Source organism: Podarcis tiliguerta (assembly GCF_965153285.1).
Source record: "Podarcis tiliguerta genome assembly, chromosome: 18".
Taxonomy (NCBI): Eukaryota; Metazoa; Chordata; class Lepidosauria; order Squamata; family Lacertidae; genus Podarcis; species Podarcis tiliguerta.
The window spans coordinates 6,604,682-6,621,649 of NC_139551.1; the positions used below are offsets into that span (position 1 = coordinate 6,604,682).

Sequence of the window (16,968 nt, forward strand, 5' to 3'; positions counted from 1 at the left end):
CCGCAAGACGAATGCCTCGGAAGACAAAAAACCCGCTAGACGAAAGGGTTTTTCGTTTTCTGAGGTGCTTCGCAAGACGGATTTTTCTAAGGGCTTGCTTCGCTAGACGAAACAGCCCTGCCTCTCCTGCCATGGCGACGGTCGCACGCTCGCTTCCCTGCTCCTCCGGCTCCCTCCCACCTTCCGGCCGATCTTCCGGCTGCCTCGCGCCGCTGCCCACCCCCCTCGCGCGCTCCCCTCAGGAGCCGTTGCCGCCAGCAGCCAGTGTTGCAGCCGGAGTCGCGCTCCTGAGGCCCGCCGCCCTCCAGCAGCCGCGTTTCGCGGTGTCCACAAGGCGCGGGTGAGTCCAAGGACCGGCTGCGGCAGCTGCCCTGCTTCTCCCCACACATCACCGCCGTGGTGCTTCGCAAATCAAAAAAATTCGCTCTACGAAAAAACTCGCGGAACGAATTAATTTCGTCTTGCGAGGCACCACTGTACTTGCTTATTTTAGAAAGGTCCTTGTGAAAATTCACCAGCATTATAGTGCAAAATTCCCCTTATTCTATACATTTTTTTTTTTGCAAAGCAATGCCCTCCAATGTAATGCATGCAACATTTTTGCATGTTATTTTATTTATTTATTTGCTGCTAATTTATGCTTCTTTTTTTTTGCACCCCTCCCAAATATCCAGTTGAAACTTTTCGGTTCAGTTAATTCAGCAACGATCTTCTTGACCCAGGGATAACGAGCTTTTCAGCGTCTGACATATGCATTTTTATACGCACGCTTTCTTCTAGAATATCCCTCCCCCCCCACGCCCAACTTGGCCAGAGAACCGCCTTGCAAAATTCGGAGAAGTGTGAATTCTGAGGGATAGCCGACTTTTCGTTCTGTAAACTGCGAATTGGGGAAGCCTGCCTTTATTTTCTCCCCCCCCCATAAATTTTTATTATTTTCTTAACACAGTCTTATAAGGTAAAGGTAAAGGGACCCCTGACCATTAGGTCCAGTCATGGCCGACTCTGGGGTTGTGGCATTCATCTCGCTTAACTGACCGAGGGAGCCAGCGTACAGCTTCCGGGTCATGTGGCCAGCAGGACTAAGCCGCTTCTGGCAAACCAGAGCAGCACACGGAAACGCCGTTTACCTTCCCGCTGGAGTGGTAGCTAGTTATCTACTTGCACTTTGACGTGCTTTCGAACTGCTAGGTTGGCAGGAGCAGGGACCGAGTGATGGGAGCTCACCCCGTCGTGGGGCTTCGAACCGCCGACCTTCTGATCAGCAAGCCCTAGGCTCTGTGGTTTAACCCACAGCGCCACCCGCGTCCCAAACACAGTCTTTTACAATACATCAAATAACATATATACTTTTAGCTCTGCCGAGCTTGCGAATTCCCTCCTTCTCTTCAACAGGTATCGCTTATTCTCTTGGATTGCGTATTTTAGTATTAAACCTCTTATCTGTATTTCCATTGTAGAAGTTATTTCAGCCCTGCCAATGTTTTTAAGATTTTACAATTATCCTTTAGATACACAGTGAATTTACTCCAACTTTCCTGGAATCTCTGATCGCCCTGATCCCGAATCCTGCAGGTCAACTTGGCTAACTCTGCATAGTTCATCATTTTCGCTTGAAACTCCGCAATGGTAGGAATTTCTTGTAATTTCCAATTTGGGGCTAGCATGTTTCTTGCCGCTGCTGTGGCGTACATAAATAGTCTTTGGTCTGAATTCTTGATTCCTTTCCCCATCAAACCCAGTAAGAAGGCTTCTGGTTTTTTGGTAAAATATTTGCTGTATTTTTTGCTCTATAAGACTCACTTTTTCCCTCCTAAAAAGTAAGGGGAAATGTGTGTGCGTCTTATGGAGCGAATGCAGGCTGTGCAGCTATCCCAGAAGCCAGAACAGCAAGAGGGATTGCTGCTTTCACTGCGCAGCGATCCCTCTTGCTGTTCTGGCTTCTGAGATTCAGAATATATTTTTTTTCTTGTTTTCCTCCTCCAAAAAGTAGGTGTGTCTTGTGGTCTGGTGCATCTTATAGAGCGAAAAATACGGTAAATATTTTCTTAAGTCCATTATAGATCAGCTCCCCAAAGTTCTTGACTTTATCACAAGTCCACCACATGTGATAAAAATCCCCGTCAGCCTCTTTGCATTTCCAACATTTTTTTATCCCTCATCCTATACATTTTCGCCAACTTTACTGGTGTTAAGGTGCCTGCCTTTCGATGCAAAATGAATCGACTCACCTCCTCTGTCCCAACCCATTGTCAGGGCGGGGGGGGGGAGGCTGCGTTAAAAAGCCATTTCCGAGCTTGGGAGGAGAGGGGGTTGCGGGTTATCCCCACCCACACACGCGGGGGCTGGCCTTTTGCCCCCGCGAGATCCAGGGAATCCCCGGGCGTGCCTTCGACCCGGCCCGCCAATCGGCAGGCAGGGGAGGCGTGGCCTAGCCTACTTAAGGCCAGGCACGTCCGGGGACCGCCCTCTTTCCCCCTTTCCAGCTGAGCGGTTTTCCCATCCCACCCACCCTTAGGCTTAGCTAGCCATGACCTTGCTACGGACTCCGGTTGGTCGCCGCAAGGGGCCTGGTAGGAATTTTTCCAATTTGGCGCACTTCCAGCCTTTTGGTTTTTTCGCCTACCTCGTAGCCAACGTCACAACTTCCGCGGTATTGGCGGTTAGGCATTGGCAGGGGTTAATTGTTATGCAAATGAATGGGGGGAAGGAAGCGCCATCACCTTCCCCCAAGGAAAAGGGTAGTCCAGTAGAGGACTCCGGGGGGCGTTGCCTTGTCCGAAACCTAGGGAGGTAAGGGCCTCCGGCACGCCCCAGAGCGGTGACACGCGTGGGATCCTAGTTGGCGTACTTCAACAGGACTCCCACGGCGTGTGGATAACCCTTCCCGGTCTCCATGCCGGGTAGTCGATAGGAGCCAATGCCTAAGGCCAATACCTTTCAATTCTGTAATCAATAAAGTTGTGGCCTTTTTATAACCTTAAATAACATGTCCAGTGTCTTCATTTCACATGGGGGAGGGGACTTGCCACGCAAACCCCAGCACATGGGAACAGGAATGGAAAACTCACTTTATGCAACCGGAATGCTGCTGACACCGGGCCACGGGGGCACGAACCACGCAGGGCGGAAAGGCCAGGAGCAGGGACCCTGTGGCCTTGTCCAATTCCATGCCCAGAAGTTTCCGATCACCCACATTGTCTTTTCCGCACCTGAAAAATCAATCAATCAATCAATCAATCTTTATTACGGTCCAGAGACCCAACAAATTGTTACAAAGCAATGCACAATTCAGACAGCCTAAATAAATAAATAATAATAATAATAATAATAATAATAATAATAATAATAATAATTTTTTATTATTTATACCCTGCCCCCATCTGGCTGGGTTTCCCCAGCCACTCTGGGCGGCTTCCAAAAAACTATTAAAATACTGTAATACATCAAACATTAAAAGCTTCCCTAAACAGGGCTGCCTTCAGATGTCTTCTAAAAGCCTGGTATTTGTTGTTCTCTTTGACATCTGGTGGGAGGGCGTTCCACAGGGTGGGCGCCACCACCGAGAAGGCCCTCTGCCTGGTTCCCTGTAACTTGGCTTCTCGCAGCGAGGGAACCGCCAGAAGGCCCTTGGAGCTGGACCTCAGTGTCCAGGCAGAATGATGGGGGTGGAGATGCTCCTTCAGGTATACCGGATCGAAGCCGTTTAGTCTAAAGGTAAGGTAAAGGGACCCCTGACCATTAGGTCCAGTCGTGGCTGACTCTGGGGTTGCGGCGCTCATCTCGCTTTACTGGCCGAGGGAGCCGGCGTACAGGTCATGTGGCCAGCATGAGTAAGCCACTTCTGGCGAACCAGAGCAGCACATGGAAACGCCGTCTACCTTTCCGCCGGAGCGGTACCTATTTATCTACTTGCACTTGGACGTGCTTTCAAACTGCTAGGTGGGCAGGAGCTGGGACCGAGCAACGGGAGCTCACCCCGTCACGGGGATTCAAACCGCTAACCTTCTGATTGGCAAGCCCAAGAGGCTCAGTGGTTTAACCCACAGCGCCACCCGCAGGGCATAGATTATTTAATGGCCCAAGGACTGGGTAAAGAGGAATGTTTTTTGCCTGGTGCCTAAAGACATGTAGTGATGACACCAGGCGAGCATCCTTGGGAGGAGCATTCCACAATTGGGGGGCCACCACTGAAAAGTCCCGTTTTCTTGTTGCCAGCCTCCAAACATCTCTGGGATGGGGAGCACACAGAGAGGGCCTCAAAGGACTTATCTTAAGGACTGCTTCAGTGCTTTTCATTCTGTATTCAAGCCTGCTGCTCAGTGACAGCACCCAACATCTCTCCACAAACGTTGCTCTTGCCACCAAATCCAAAAGAACTCTTAAAAGGTAAAGGTACCCCTGCCCATACGGGCCAGTCGTGTCCGACTCTAGGGTTGTGCGCCCATCTCACTTAAGAGGCCGGGAGCCAGCGCTGTCCGCAGACACTTCTGGGTCACGTGGCCAGTGTGACGAAGCTGCTCTGGCGAGTCAGCACCAGCGCAGCACACGGAAACGCCGTTTACCTTCCTGCTATAAAGTGGTACCTATTTATCTACTTGCACTTAAGAGTGCTTTCAAACTGCTAGGTGGGCAGGAGCTGGGACCGAGCAACGGGAGCTCACCCCGCCGCGGGGATTCGAACCGCCGACCATACGATCGGCAAGTCCTAGGCACTGAGGTTTTACCCACAACGCCACCTGCGTCCCCAAAAGAACTCTTGCCCACGGGCAAACTTACTTGTCGCTGGGATAGGTCTCAAACTCCTCCAGCAGCAAACTCTGGCTGCTGGCCCTTACGGTCGCAGAGCTGGTGCTGACATTGGTGTGGATAAGGAACTTGAAGACGGTGCCTGTGTCAGAGGCCAGGAACACCACAGTGTGGTTCCTGCCGGGCCCTGCTGTGGGGTCCACCACAATCTTCCGCAGTTGATACCTGCCCGGAGAAACAGAGGTGGTGGGTTTATCGTCTGCGCGCACAAAACCAATGCAGGGCTGGTGTGTGTGTGTTTGTGTGTGCAGATAGAAGCAAAGATCACCACTGTCACAGCAATGATTCTTCAACATCAACTCCGAAAAAGTTTACACATCACTTGGGAAGACAGGACAGTGGTACCTTGGGTTACATACGCTTCAGGTTACAGACTCTGCTAACCCAGAAATAGTACCTCGGGTTAAGAACTTTGCTTCCAGATGAGAACAGAAATTGTGCAGTGGCAGCAGGAGGCCCCGTTAGCTAAAGTGGTGCTTCAGGTTAAGAATAGTTTCAGGTTAAGAACGGACCTCCGGAACGAATGAAGTACGTAACCAGAGGTACCACTGTACCAGTGTACTGGAAGAAGCAAAGATCACCGGTGTTGAAGCAATGATTCTTCAACATCAACTTTGTTGGATTGGTCATGTTGTGCGGATGCCTGATGATTGTCTATTCCAAACTTAAAAATGGAAAGCATGATGCTGGTGGTCAACAAAAGAGGTTTAAAGACTCTCTCAAAGAAAATCTTTAAAAATGTAGTATAAACACCGACAACTGGGAAACACTGGCCTGCGAGCGCTCCAGTTGGAGAACAGCCTTTAGCAAAGTTGTCATGGGCTTTGAAGATGCTCGAACTGAGGACGAAAGGGAGAAACGTGCTAAGAGGAAGGCACGCTTGGCAAACCCTCACCCGGATCAACTCCCGCCCGGAAACCAATGTCCCCACTGTGGAAGGATGTGTGAATCCAGAATTGGCCTTCAAGGTCACTTACGGACACACCGTCAAGACCATGTTCACGAAAGACAATATTCCTTGGCTATGAGGGATTGCCAAAAAGAAAATGAGATTGGTCTGTTTGTGTGTGTCTATACACAAAAGGGAATAAGTTAAAGGTAAAGGTTAAGGACCGCTGGATGGTTAAGTCCAGTCAAAGGTGACTATGGGGTTGTGGCGCTCATCTCACTTTCAGGCCGAGGGAGCTGGCGTTTGTCCACAGACAGCTTTCCGGGTGACGTGGCCAGCAGGACTAAACCGCTTCTGGCACAACGAGACACCGTGATGGAAACCAAAGTGCATGGAAATGCCGTTTACCTTCCCACCGTAATGGTACCTATTTATCTACTTGCGCCAGTGTGTTTTCGAACGGCTAGGTTGGTAGGAGCTGGGACAGAGCAACAGGAGCTCACTTCGTCGTGGGGATTTGAACCATTGACCTTCTGATCGGCAAGCCCAAGAGGCTCAGTGGTTTAGACCACAGTGCCACCCGCATCCCTCTATACACAATATTTAAAATCCCTCCCGTAGAACCAATCAATCGCAGGGAATTTTGCAAGCCACTTTCCTAGGATAGACGAACCTCGCCTCTCCTCCAAATTCTCTGCCTGCCACACCCCTGTTTCTAAAACAGCTGCGATCGCCAAACGCAATGACACATTTAATCAGCCAGATCCCACCCACCCCTTCTCAAACACCCGCCTTAGCTAGCTTGCTCTACCCTTTGCAAAGCGGGTGGCGGCGGGTAGTCAATTAGAGGAAAGTTTTCTGTCATCTCGTTAAATCTGCAATTATCCCCACCAATTAATTCTGGCTGTTTTGCATGTGAAGCTAGCCTCGCTAGCAGCACCGGGCGAGGAGAGGGGTGAAGGAGGTGCAAAGGGATATTGGGAGGAGTAGAGTTGTGATGGACAATCTCTACTCTATGGGGATGTAAATCATGTCCTTTGCTGCTGGTGGTTATGTATGTATTTGCCTCTGTTCCTGCCGCTGTCCGGAGCTCCCTTCCCCCCCCCCATTTTTTTGGGGGGGGGCTAAGCACAGCCTGAAGGATGCACACAGACCCCACCCCCCCAGCCCAATATCTCCCAGCGTGCACTTCTGGCTTGAGAGACAAAAGGAACGATGCTTGATTAATTTCACATAAAACATCAATTAAGACAGATTTAATTAGAACCAGCTCGCCTTGGCGGCGGTGCTTAGGAAATTAATGGAAAGTGCTTGTTTTCCCCTCTCTGACACACACGCACACGTAAAATGCACAAAGTATTCACGCAAGAGAGGTCTGCAATATATATTGCATGGAAACGGAACGGTATCAGCAGTGGCGTAGCGTGGGTTGTCAGCACCCGGGGCAAGGCAAGTAATTTGCGCCCCCCCCGCTGCACTGTCCCTCCCCCAGATAGTCCCTCGCTCTCTCTCCGCACCGCACCGCATGCCTGGCACCCTCCCCTCCACAGTGGGCGGCGACCCGGGGCAAGGCAAGTAATTTGCGCCCCCTAACCCGGGGCAAGGCAAGTAATTTGCACCCCCCCGCTGCACTGTCCCTCCCCCAGATAGTCCCTCGCTCTCTCTCCGCACCGCACCGCACGCCTGGCACCCTCCCCTCCACAGTGGGCGGCGACCCGGCGGCTCGGATCGGATTCGCACAGCCAGCACTGCAGTGAGAGAGAGTGAGTAAGCCAGGTAGGGGCAGAGAGCTGCGAGTGCGAGTGCGCCCCCCCAGATGTTGCGCCCAGTGTGGCCGGCCCCCCCCTGCACCCCCCACGCTACGCCACTGGGTATCAGCTCTGGGTAGTTGATTAATCCAAATTAGGTAAATCAGCTGAAAAAATACACTGGCTGTCTCTTGATTAAATTGGTCAGCAGACTTTAACCCCTCATTCTTCTCCAGGCTAAACATAAGTAAAGGTAAAGGGACCCCAGACCATTAGGTCCAGTCGTGGCCGACTCTGGGGTTGCGGCGCTCATCTCGCTTTATTGGCCGAGGGAGCCGGCGTACAGCTTCCAGGTCATGTGGCCAGCAGGACTAAGCCGCTTCTGGCGAACCAGAGCAGCGCACGGAAACGCCGTTTACCTTCCCGCCAGAGTGGTACCTATTTATCTACTTGCACCTTTGACGTGCTTTCGAACTGCTAGGTGGGCAGGAGCAGGGACCGAGCAACGGGAGCTCACCCCATCGTGGATTCGAACCGCCAGCCTTCTGATTGGCAAGTCCTAGGCTCTGTGGTTTAACATACCCCTAGGCTAAACATACCCACATTGAAATTTTTTTAGCTCTCTCTTACCGGGTCATGGTCCTGATGATCCAAGGCGCGTTGCCCAGCGACGGAACCGACTCGTCCATCAATGGATGGGTCTTGACAAAGTTGAGGATCTCGTCCGGGAAGAAGCTTGAGGAATTGTAGCGCATCCCCGGAGCTGCGCAACAACCCGGCCTGCGAGGCAAACATCCAGAAGTCAAGATTCTGCGCTACGTGAGCAAGGAAAGAGGTTCGTAGCCGGACGGGGGCTACCGAGATGTCCCGACAGAAGAAACACCCAAACCCATCTGTTATGTGCTAAGCTTGGATCCTAGAACAATAGACAGGTAGGATCCTAGAATGCAACAAGTGATTGGTTTGCAGGAGAAGACCAATCAGGCTCCAGGAGGAAATTACCGTATTTTTTGCTCCATAAGACACACTTTTCCTATTGAGTGTTCTGCATTGAGGCTTCTGTATTAAGTTTTTGGTTTTCGAACGTTTCAGAATCCGAACGGTCTTCCGGAACGGATTACATTCAAAAACCGAGGTACCGCTGTATAAGAAAAAGCCTTGCTAGATCAGACGCAGGGATCGTCTGGTCAAGAGCAGTTCCCAAAGCAGTCCGTTCCTGCACGCCCCTTCCTAGCATCCAAAGACAGCAACTTCCAGACCAGACCAAGATCCCTTTCCTGGCACTGTTTGGGTGTTTGTGAACATCTCGTGCCATCCCAGGAGCTCGGCCCATGTGGGGGGAGTTCCCTTTGAGGACATCAATAAGGAACAGCCCTGCTAGGGGAGACCAAAGGACCAGCATCTTGGTGACTGACCAAGCGCCTCTCGGAACCCCGTGGGCGGAACGTGAAGATCTGTAATGACAATTCCTTACGTGGTGTTTGTCCCCGGTGCCTGGGACTCAGGACAGGCAGCCACCTCTGAACGCGACAGTTCTGTTGCAGCTTTCGCTGGTGTGGAGGACTCCCTGGTCCTGAATGGGGCAACTGTGCCCCTGAAGGACCAGGTGTGCAGCCTGGGAGTCATTTTGGACTCACAGCTGTCCATGGAGGCGCAGGTCAATTCTGTGTCCAGGGCAGCTGTCTACCAGCTCCACCTGGTACGCAGGCTGAGACCCTATCTGCCCGCAGACTGTCTCTCCAGAGTGGTGCATGCTCTGGTTATCTCCCACTTGGACTACTGCAATGCGCTCTACGTGGGGCTACCTTTGAAGGTGACCTGGAAACTACGATTAATCCAGAATGCGGCAGCTAGACTGGTGACTGGGGGTGGCCGCCGAGACCACATAACACTGGTCTTGAAAGACCTACATTGGCTCCCAGTACGTTTCTGAGCACAATTCAAAGTGCTGGTGTTGACCTTTAAAGCCCTAAACGGCCTCGGCCCAGTATACCTGAAGGAGCGTCTCCACCCCCATCGTTCTGCCCGGACGCTGAGGTCCAGCCCCGAGGGCCTTCTGGCGGTTCCCTCGCTGCGAGAAGCAAAGCTACAGGGAACCAGGCAGAGGGCCTTCTCGGTAGTGGCGCCCGCCCTGTGGAACGCCCTCCCATCAGATGTCAAAGAGATAAACAACTACCTGACATTCAGAAGACATCTGAAGGCAGCCCTGTTCAGGGAAGTTTTTAGTGTATGACATCTTAGTGTATTTTTGGTCTTTGTGGAAGCCACCCAGAGTGGCTAGGGAAACCCAGCCAGATGGGCAGGGTACAAATAATAAATTATTATTATTATTTCGCTGGTGGCTTGAAAGAACGTGGCAGCTGTCAGTTTCACTCACCGTGGTTTTGGCACCAGTTCCTCTGGCACAGGGGTCCAAACGGATTCGGGGGATTTCTGCTCGCGGAAGCGCCCCTCGAAGACGGAGGCGATTTGGGCCATGTCAAAGGCACACACGGCAGAGCCTGGTATGCTGGAGAAAGAGAAAAAGAGAGAGAAAGAGAGAAAGAAAGAGAGCGCTTTGCTGTGAATTCACAATATGGCAAATTGTAGGCACGTTGCTCTCCTTCAGCCTCAATAAGGTAAAGGTAAAGGGACCCCTGACCATTAGGTCCAGTCGTGGCCGACTCTGGGGTTGCAGCACTCATCTCGCTTTATTGGCCGAGGGAATTTTAGAAGACATCTGAAGGCAACTATGTTTAGGGAAGTTTTTAATGTTTGATGTTTTAATCATGTTTTCAAGATTCTGTTGGGAGCCAGCTAGATGGGCAGGGTAGGTATGTATGTAAAAGGTAAAGGGACCGCTGACCATTAGGTTCAGTCGTGATGGACTCTGGGATTGCGGCGCTCATCTCGCTTTACTGGCCGAGGGAGCCGGCATGACTGAGCCACTTCTGGCGTACCAGAGCAGCGCACGGAAACGCCGTTTACCTTCCCGCTGGAGTGGTACCTATTTATCTACTTGCACTTTGACGTGCTTTCAAACTGCTAGGTTGGCAGGAGCAGGGACCGAGCAATGGGAGCTCACCCCGTCGCGGGGATTCAAACCGCCGACCTTCTGATCGGCAAGTCCTAGGCTCTGTCGTTTAACCCACAGCTCCACCCACATCCCTATGTATGTATGTTTGTATGTATGTATAAATAAATAATGTTGTGTTATTATACTGTAAACTGTCTTGTGATCTTCAGATGATGGGTGGTTAATAATAATAATAATAATATCAATGTAAACAAATACAGTGCAAAAACTCAAGGCAGAAGGAACTCTAGATGTTTTGAGGGCTGAGTCCTGGAGAGCCCCCCACCCCAATTCAGATCTGGGCCCCTGCTATTCCCAACCACCACTGACCTGTTGGCAGGTGTGGAAAAGACGGCAAGCACAACTGGCCGGCCATCGATCTCCAGGATGTCCGTGACAGACTGGATGACATTGAAGTAGAAATGGGAGTCTCCCGGGACGGAACAGTTGAGGCGGGCCTTGAGGAAGGAGGTCCACTGCTTCTCCAGAACCCGCTGAGAGCCGCCCATGTCGTTCTTGCAAACTCTGGCCACCCGAGACACTACCACCTACGTTGTGGGGACAGCAAGGTAGGTCAGAGGAATCTGGGTGTTGGTGCCAGGCCTGGTCAACAATGCCCATGTAGACCTCCTCTCACCATCTTACCTTCTCTAGGTAGTTGAACTCCATTGCGATCTCCCTGAAGAAGAAATAGACGTGACTCTTCCACTCCACAGCGCGGACAAAATATGGTTCTGGGTGGGGAGAGTCCAGATAAAGGAGGTTATTTTTATTATTTGTATCATTTAATGCTTTAAGCACACAGTCATACCTCGGCTTGAATACGCTTCAGGTTGAGCGCTTTCGGGTTGTGCTCCACAGTGACCCGGAAGTAACGGAGCGCGTTCTTCCGGGTTTCGCCGCTCGCGCATGCGCAGACGGGCAAAATGACGTCACGCGCATGCGCGGAAGCGGTGGATCGGTACCCGTGCACGCGCAGACGCGGGTTGCGTTCGCTTCAGGATGCGAAAGGGGCTCCGGAATGGATCCTGTTTGCATCCTGAGGTATTTACAAACAAACAAACAAACAAACAAACAAACAATGAGGTACACACACTTAACCCCCAAAACCAGAGAGTAAAGGGAAAGGATAAGAAAGAAAAAAATGATGAAAAACCACACCCATCTGACTCCCCTCTACCACCACTTGTCACCTTTAAGTCATTTAAATTCTTATTTACATTGCATATCATTTATCGCTGTAGAGTGGTAGCTCTGCTTAAGAACTTAATTCGTTCTGGAGGTCCGTTCTTAACCTGAAACTGCTCTTAACCTGAGGTACCACTTTAGCTAACGGGGCCTCCCGCTGTACTGTACTGATGAACTGGAAAAATAAAAATGTGTCTCCCTTCTACGATTGGATTGAAGACTTATGCAAACTCGCAACATATAAACAACTTTCGTATAAACACAGATGCCGCGGACAAATTCTGTGATATTTGGAACCCATTCTTGCAAATACAGTGGCACCTCGGGTTTCATACGCTTCAGGTTACAGACTCCACTAACCCAGAAATATTACCTCGGGTTCAGAACTTTGCTTCAGGATGAGAACAAAAATCGCGCGGCGACAGCGGGAAGCCCCATTAGCTAAAGTGGTACCTCAGGTTAAGAACAGTTTCAGGTTAAGAACGGGCCCCTGGAACGAATTAAGTACTTAACCTGAGGTACCACTGTACTGTAATAGGTTAAAATCTGGTGAAGTACAATAACAACCTTGTAAAATATACAGTTTTGTTTTTCCCCCTCCCCAATTTATTTTCCCTTTTACATGGGTTCTCTTTCTATATTTTATTTACATATCCCCTTTTTTGTGCACATATAATTATGTACCGTATTTTTCGCCCTATAGGACGCACTTTTCCCCCTCCAAAAATGAAGGGGAAATGTGTGTGCGTCCTATGGGGCGAATGCAGGCTTTGCGGACCTCTCCGCAAGCAGCGGGAGCCAGCGCTGGGCTCCCACGGCTTGCAGAGAGCTGCCTGTTTGGGGGCTGGGGTCGGGGGAAGCTTGGGCTTCCTCCGCCCCAACCCCGCGCCTGGGGGGGAAATGATTTTTTTCCCTTTATTTCCCCCGCAAAAAACTAGGTGCGCCTTATGGGACGGTGCATCCTATAGGGTGAAAAATACGGTACTTTTTGAACTTTCAATAAAGATGTTTAAAAGCAAAACAAAAAAACCCCCATGTATTTTATTCCGGTTTGCCAGCCGATTTAAAGAAGCCTCAGTCGATTCCTCGACACCGATTCATCCGTTGAGCATGCCGCCTCGCGTTATGAGCGAACGGAGCAGCTTTTCCCACCCCTGCCTCCCCCCGGCCTCCCCCCACCGCGGAGCGAATCGAAAAAGCACCTTTAAACCACTTGGAGTCGTGCTTGACTGTGCGAAGAGTCGGGCTGTCTCCCAGGCTGCGGTAAATGACTGCGTCGATGGCCAGGAAATCCGTCACGGTGGCGGTGAAAAGCATTCCACCTGTCAGGGAAGGGGAGATAGATATGAGGTGTTGTGTGAGAGAGGAGCGGTAAATAACGCCAGGTGGGCATGTTGCGCAGCGCCCGGAAGTTGGAACCGCCAAAGAACGTGCTCTAGCTCAGCCAGAGAGTGCGTGCCCTGCGTACGAAAGGCCCCCAATTCAATAAAAAAGGTAAAAGATAAAGGACCCCTGGATGGTTCAGTCCAGCTAAAGGCGACTATGGGGTTGCAGCGTTCATCTCGCTTTCAGGCCGAGGGAGCTGGCGTTCGTCCACAGACAGCTTTCCGGGTCATGTGGCCAGCAGGACTCAACCGTTTCTGGCGCAATGGGACACTATGACAGAAACCAGAGTGCACGGAAATACCGTTTCCCTTCCCGCCACAGCGGTACCTATTTATCTACTTGGCGTGCTTTCGAACTGCTAAGTTGGCAGGAGCTGGGTCGGAGCAACAGGAGCTTACCCCATGTCAGGGATTCGAACCACTGACCTTCCGGCAGACAGTCAGCACGATCCCAGGTTGCAGGAGAAACATCGTTGAAGAGCTGTTTCAGCCAGCACCCAGACCTGCACCTTCAGAGTTCCTGTCCTTGCCCGGCTCCTCGCTTCAGACCCCGCTCCGCCCTTGGAGGACAATCTACAGACCCTCGACCCAGGACCTTGACCTCACCTCTTGGTAACCTTTCCCCCGGGACTAGCACAGCAGCCTCCATTTGCTCCATAAGACGCACACACATTTCCCCTTACATTTTAGGAGGGGGAAAAAGGGCATTGAATTACAAGAGGATCTGTCCTGGAGTGTCAACACAAGGGGGCTTGTGAAGAAGGCGCAGCAGAGACTGTATTTTTTGAGAATACTAAGGAAAAACCATCTTCCGCAGAAACTGCTGCTTGCCTTCTATCACTGTGCCATTGAGAGTGTGCTCACTTATGGCTTATGTGTGTGGTACGGAAGCTGTACTACCCAGGACAGGATGGGGTTGTGCAGGGTTGTTAAGGCAGCAGAGAGCATTGTTGGCTGCCCACTCTCCACCTTAGAGCAGATTTATGCCACAAGGTGCCATAGGAAGGCACTGGACATAGCAAAAGATCCATCGCATCCTGGTCACTGTCTCTTCGAGCTCTTGCCGTCGGGACGGAGATACAGGACGATGAAGACAAGAATGAGCCGTCTTAAGAACAGCTTCTTCTCCAGAGCGATCTCGGCCCTGAATGGGAAGCCCGGACTTTGAAAGTCATCTAATCTCCCTTGCTGTATTATACTGTATTGTTTAATTAGTGTTTTTATGGAGCAATCAAGTAATTTTGTTGTCCCCGAAGGGGGCAATGACAATAAAGATATTATTATTATTATTATTATTATTATTATTATTATTATGGGGAAAAGTGAGTCTTATAGAGCAAAGAATACGGTAAATGCTCTTTCTGCTTGCTGAGTCATAATAACCGGGTCAAAATTCTTCCCTCCATGCTCTGAACTGACCTGTGAAGAGAGCAACGTTGGCATGCTTGGGGTCATAGGGGCATCGAGCCATGCCACTGATGTTGTCTCCCGTGGGCTCCAACGTATCCATCTGATGGGAGGAAAAGATAGTTAGACAAACTGCGGCTCTCTCGAGGGGCTGGGCAAAAGGAAACGGGCCGTATCCAATGACCCAGGACCCATTGGCATTAATGGACGCAAGTTAAAGGTAAAGGTAAGGTGTTGAGAATTCTGTTCCACCTTAAGGAACAGACATGGGATTGTTACGTGTCACATGCCTGTTTACATTCCAGCACAGCTTGCTGGGGACTTCCGTTGTGTGTATAGCTTTTGTTTTTCCCGTTCTCTCTGAGACGACACGAGAAAGAGACGACATGTTTCTTTGTCCTGATATATGATTCATAAATCTATGATTCCACAAGCCTCACGCCTATTCTGTATGCGCAGTTATCTCTGCTGACAGTGTGCCCTGGATTTTGAACCCTGGGTCGCTGATTTACCCCTGACAGTTAAGTCCAGTCGCGGACGACTCTGGGGTTGCGGCGCTCATCTCGCTTTACTGGCCGAGGGAGCCAGCGTTTCTCCGCAGACAGTTTTCCCAGGTCATGTGGCCAGCAAGACTAAGCCGCTTCTGGCAATACCAGAGCAGCAGACAGAAACGCCATTTACCTTCCTGCTGGAGTGGTACCTATTTATCTACTTGCTCTTTAATGTGCTTTCAAACTGCTAGGTTGGCCGGAGCTGGGACAGAGCAACAGGAGCTCACCCCGCCGCGGGGATTCGAACCGCTGACCTTCTGACCGGCAAGCCCTAGGCTCAGTGGTTTAACCCACAGCGCCACCCACATCCCTAGAACTATGGAAAGGTGGTACACCTTCTGCCCAAGGGGCACCAGTTACCCCTGGCCAGAACACTATTTGAACCATTGGGCATGAAATAATAGCCCATAACGTCGGCCGTGTATATTGGGAGGGGAAGCAGGAATCTGGATGCTCGCTTCACACGATTCAGTCAGACTAGTTGGGGCGCAAGGGATATTTGCACCGTGTGCAAACTGGGGTGAGCGATGAGTTATGGGCACCGCCTGTCTGCCCCCAAGTTCCTGGTACTCACGGTGTAGTTGGCGCAGATGGGATTGAAAGCGTTGGTGCCGCAGACGAAGAGCAGGTTGTCGTTGCGGAGGAGAAGCACTTTGATAAAATTCCGGCACTCTGCCTGGGGAGGAGAAGCGAAGCGATGAAGGCTGCAAAGCGAAAAGCACTCCTGACATGCTCAGAGTCTGCAAGGCCACTTCCGCCTTCAGGAGGAGGTGGGGTTGCGGGCTTCACGGCCCCTCCACTCGCACAGTGGGTGGAAGCCAGCCCTGCGCGATTGGGGGGATTCCCGGTCGCATCACCACCTAGCCAGCCAATCGGCTGGCTCTGGGGGCGTGGCCTGCCTTATATAAACCAGGATGCGGCCGGGTATCTCCCTCTTTGCTGCCCGCCAGCTGTTCCTGTTTTCCCACCCTATAAGGTTTTCGTTCTTTGACCTTGCTATGGACCTCGGTTGGTCGCCGTTGAGGGGCCTGGTAGGAATTTTTCCACTTGGCAAATTGGCACCAGCCGCTTGGTTATCGCCTACCTCGTAGCAAATCGCTCCAACTTTCTGGGTATTGGAGGTTAGGCATTGGTATTGTTCTGTAGATGGAAGAGGGCAGGTAGCACCATCACCTGCCCCACATATTGAAGGGTAGTCCAATAAAGGATTCCGGGGGGCGTGGCCCTGTCCGAAGCCTAGGGAGGTGAGGGCCTAAGACCCGCCCCCTAGCGGTGACCCCTGGGGGAGTTCCTAGTTGATGTGCATCAGCAGGACTCCCCCTACTGGTCGTTAACCCTTCCTGGACTTCAAGCGGACGGGCTGAAGTCAGATATAGTTGGTTAGGACCAATGCCTAAGCCAATACCGCTCATCACCTGTAACCAATAAAGCTGTGGCCTTTTTTAGCCCATTAACCTTAATAATTGTGTCATTATTTCCGCCTGGGGAGGTCGGGAACTCGCCACGCAACGTTATTCTGCTGGCCTAGACGGGAAGCAAGCCCTATAGGGGGCTGAAGGCAGGCGAGGCCCAGGTCAGATCGAGTCTCCGATGCTTCTTTTCTTGTACCCACCAGACACCTCATAAAAACAAGCCAGAACTCCTTCTGAACACTTTTATCATCATTTTTACTCCCCCTAATTGCAAGTTCAGTGCTCCGTGCTGTCAGGTGCGGGGCCAAATTCAGTCCATTTCACATCTGTAAGTGACCCTACTAAGTCTGCGCTTTGCAAACCGAATCAGAGCCATTCAGTTAGAATTTGCACTTTTCTGAATTTTTGTGGTGTAGTTCCCTGGGCAAGAGATGTGCATTTATATAGTAAGGTAGGAAAATGTGTATACAGTGGTACCTCAGGTTAAGTGCTTAATTCGTTCCGGAGGTCCGTACTTAATCTGA

The 16,968-nt window shown here is 51.1% G+C and overlaps 1 protein-coding gene and 1 long non-coding RNA gene across 2 annotated transcripts in view; one reads left to right on the forward strand and one right to left on the reverse strand.

Annotated features, from left to right (window-relative positions):
* LOC310668647 overlaps window positions 1-16,968 on the forward strand; it is a 273,140-nt gene that overhangs the window by 17,805 nt on the left and 238,367 nt on the right. The gene's annotated exons all lie outside the window — the stretch shown is intronic.
* The window catches only part of SEMA6B (semaphorin 6B), a 173,210-nt gene that overhangs the window by 15,403 nt on the left and 140,839 nt on the right, over window positions 1-16,968 (reverse strand). Inside the window, exons 6-14 of the mRNA XM_083421459.1 lie at window positions 15,607-15,708; window positions 14,494-14,584; window positions 12,892-13,011; window positions 11,147-11,235; window positions 10,832-11,049; window positions 9,824-9,955; window positions 8,077-8,226; window positions 4,780-4,974; window positions 3,072-3,212 (exon numbers count right to left, since the gene is read on the reverse strand). Coding sequence (XP_083277585.1) covers window positions 3,072-3,212; window positions 4,780-4,974; window positions 8,077-8,226; window positions 9,824-9,955; window positions 10,832-11,049; window positions 11,147-11,235; window positions 12,892-13,011; window positions 14,494-14,584; window positions 15,607-15,708 — 1,238 coding nt within the window. The remainder of the gene's footprint in view (window positions 1-3,071; window positions 3,213-4,779; window positions 4,975-8,076; window positions 8,227-9,823; window positions 9,956-10,831; window positions 11,050-11,146; window positions 11,236-12,891; window positions 13,012-14,493; window positions 14,585-15,606; window positions 15,709-16,968) is intronic.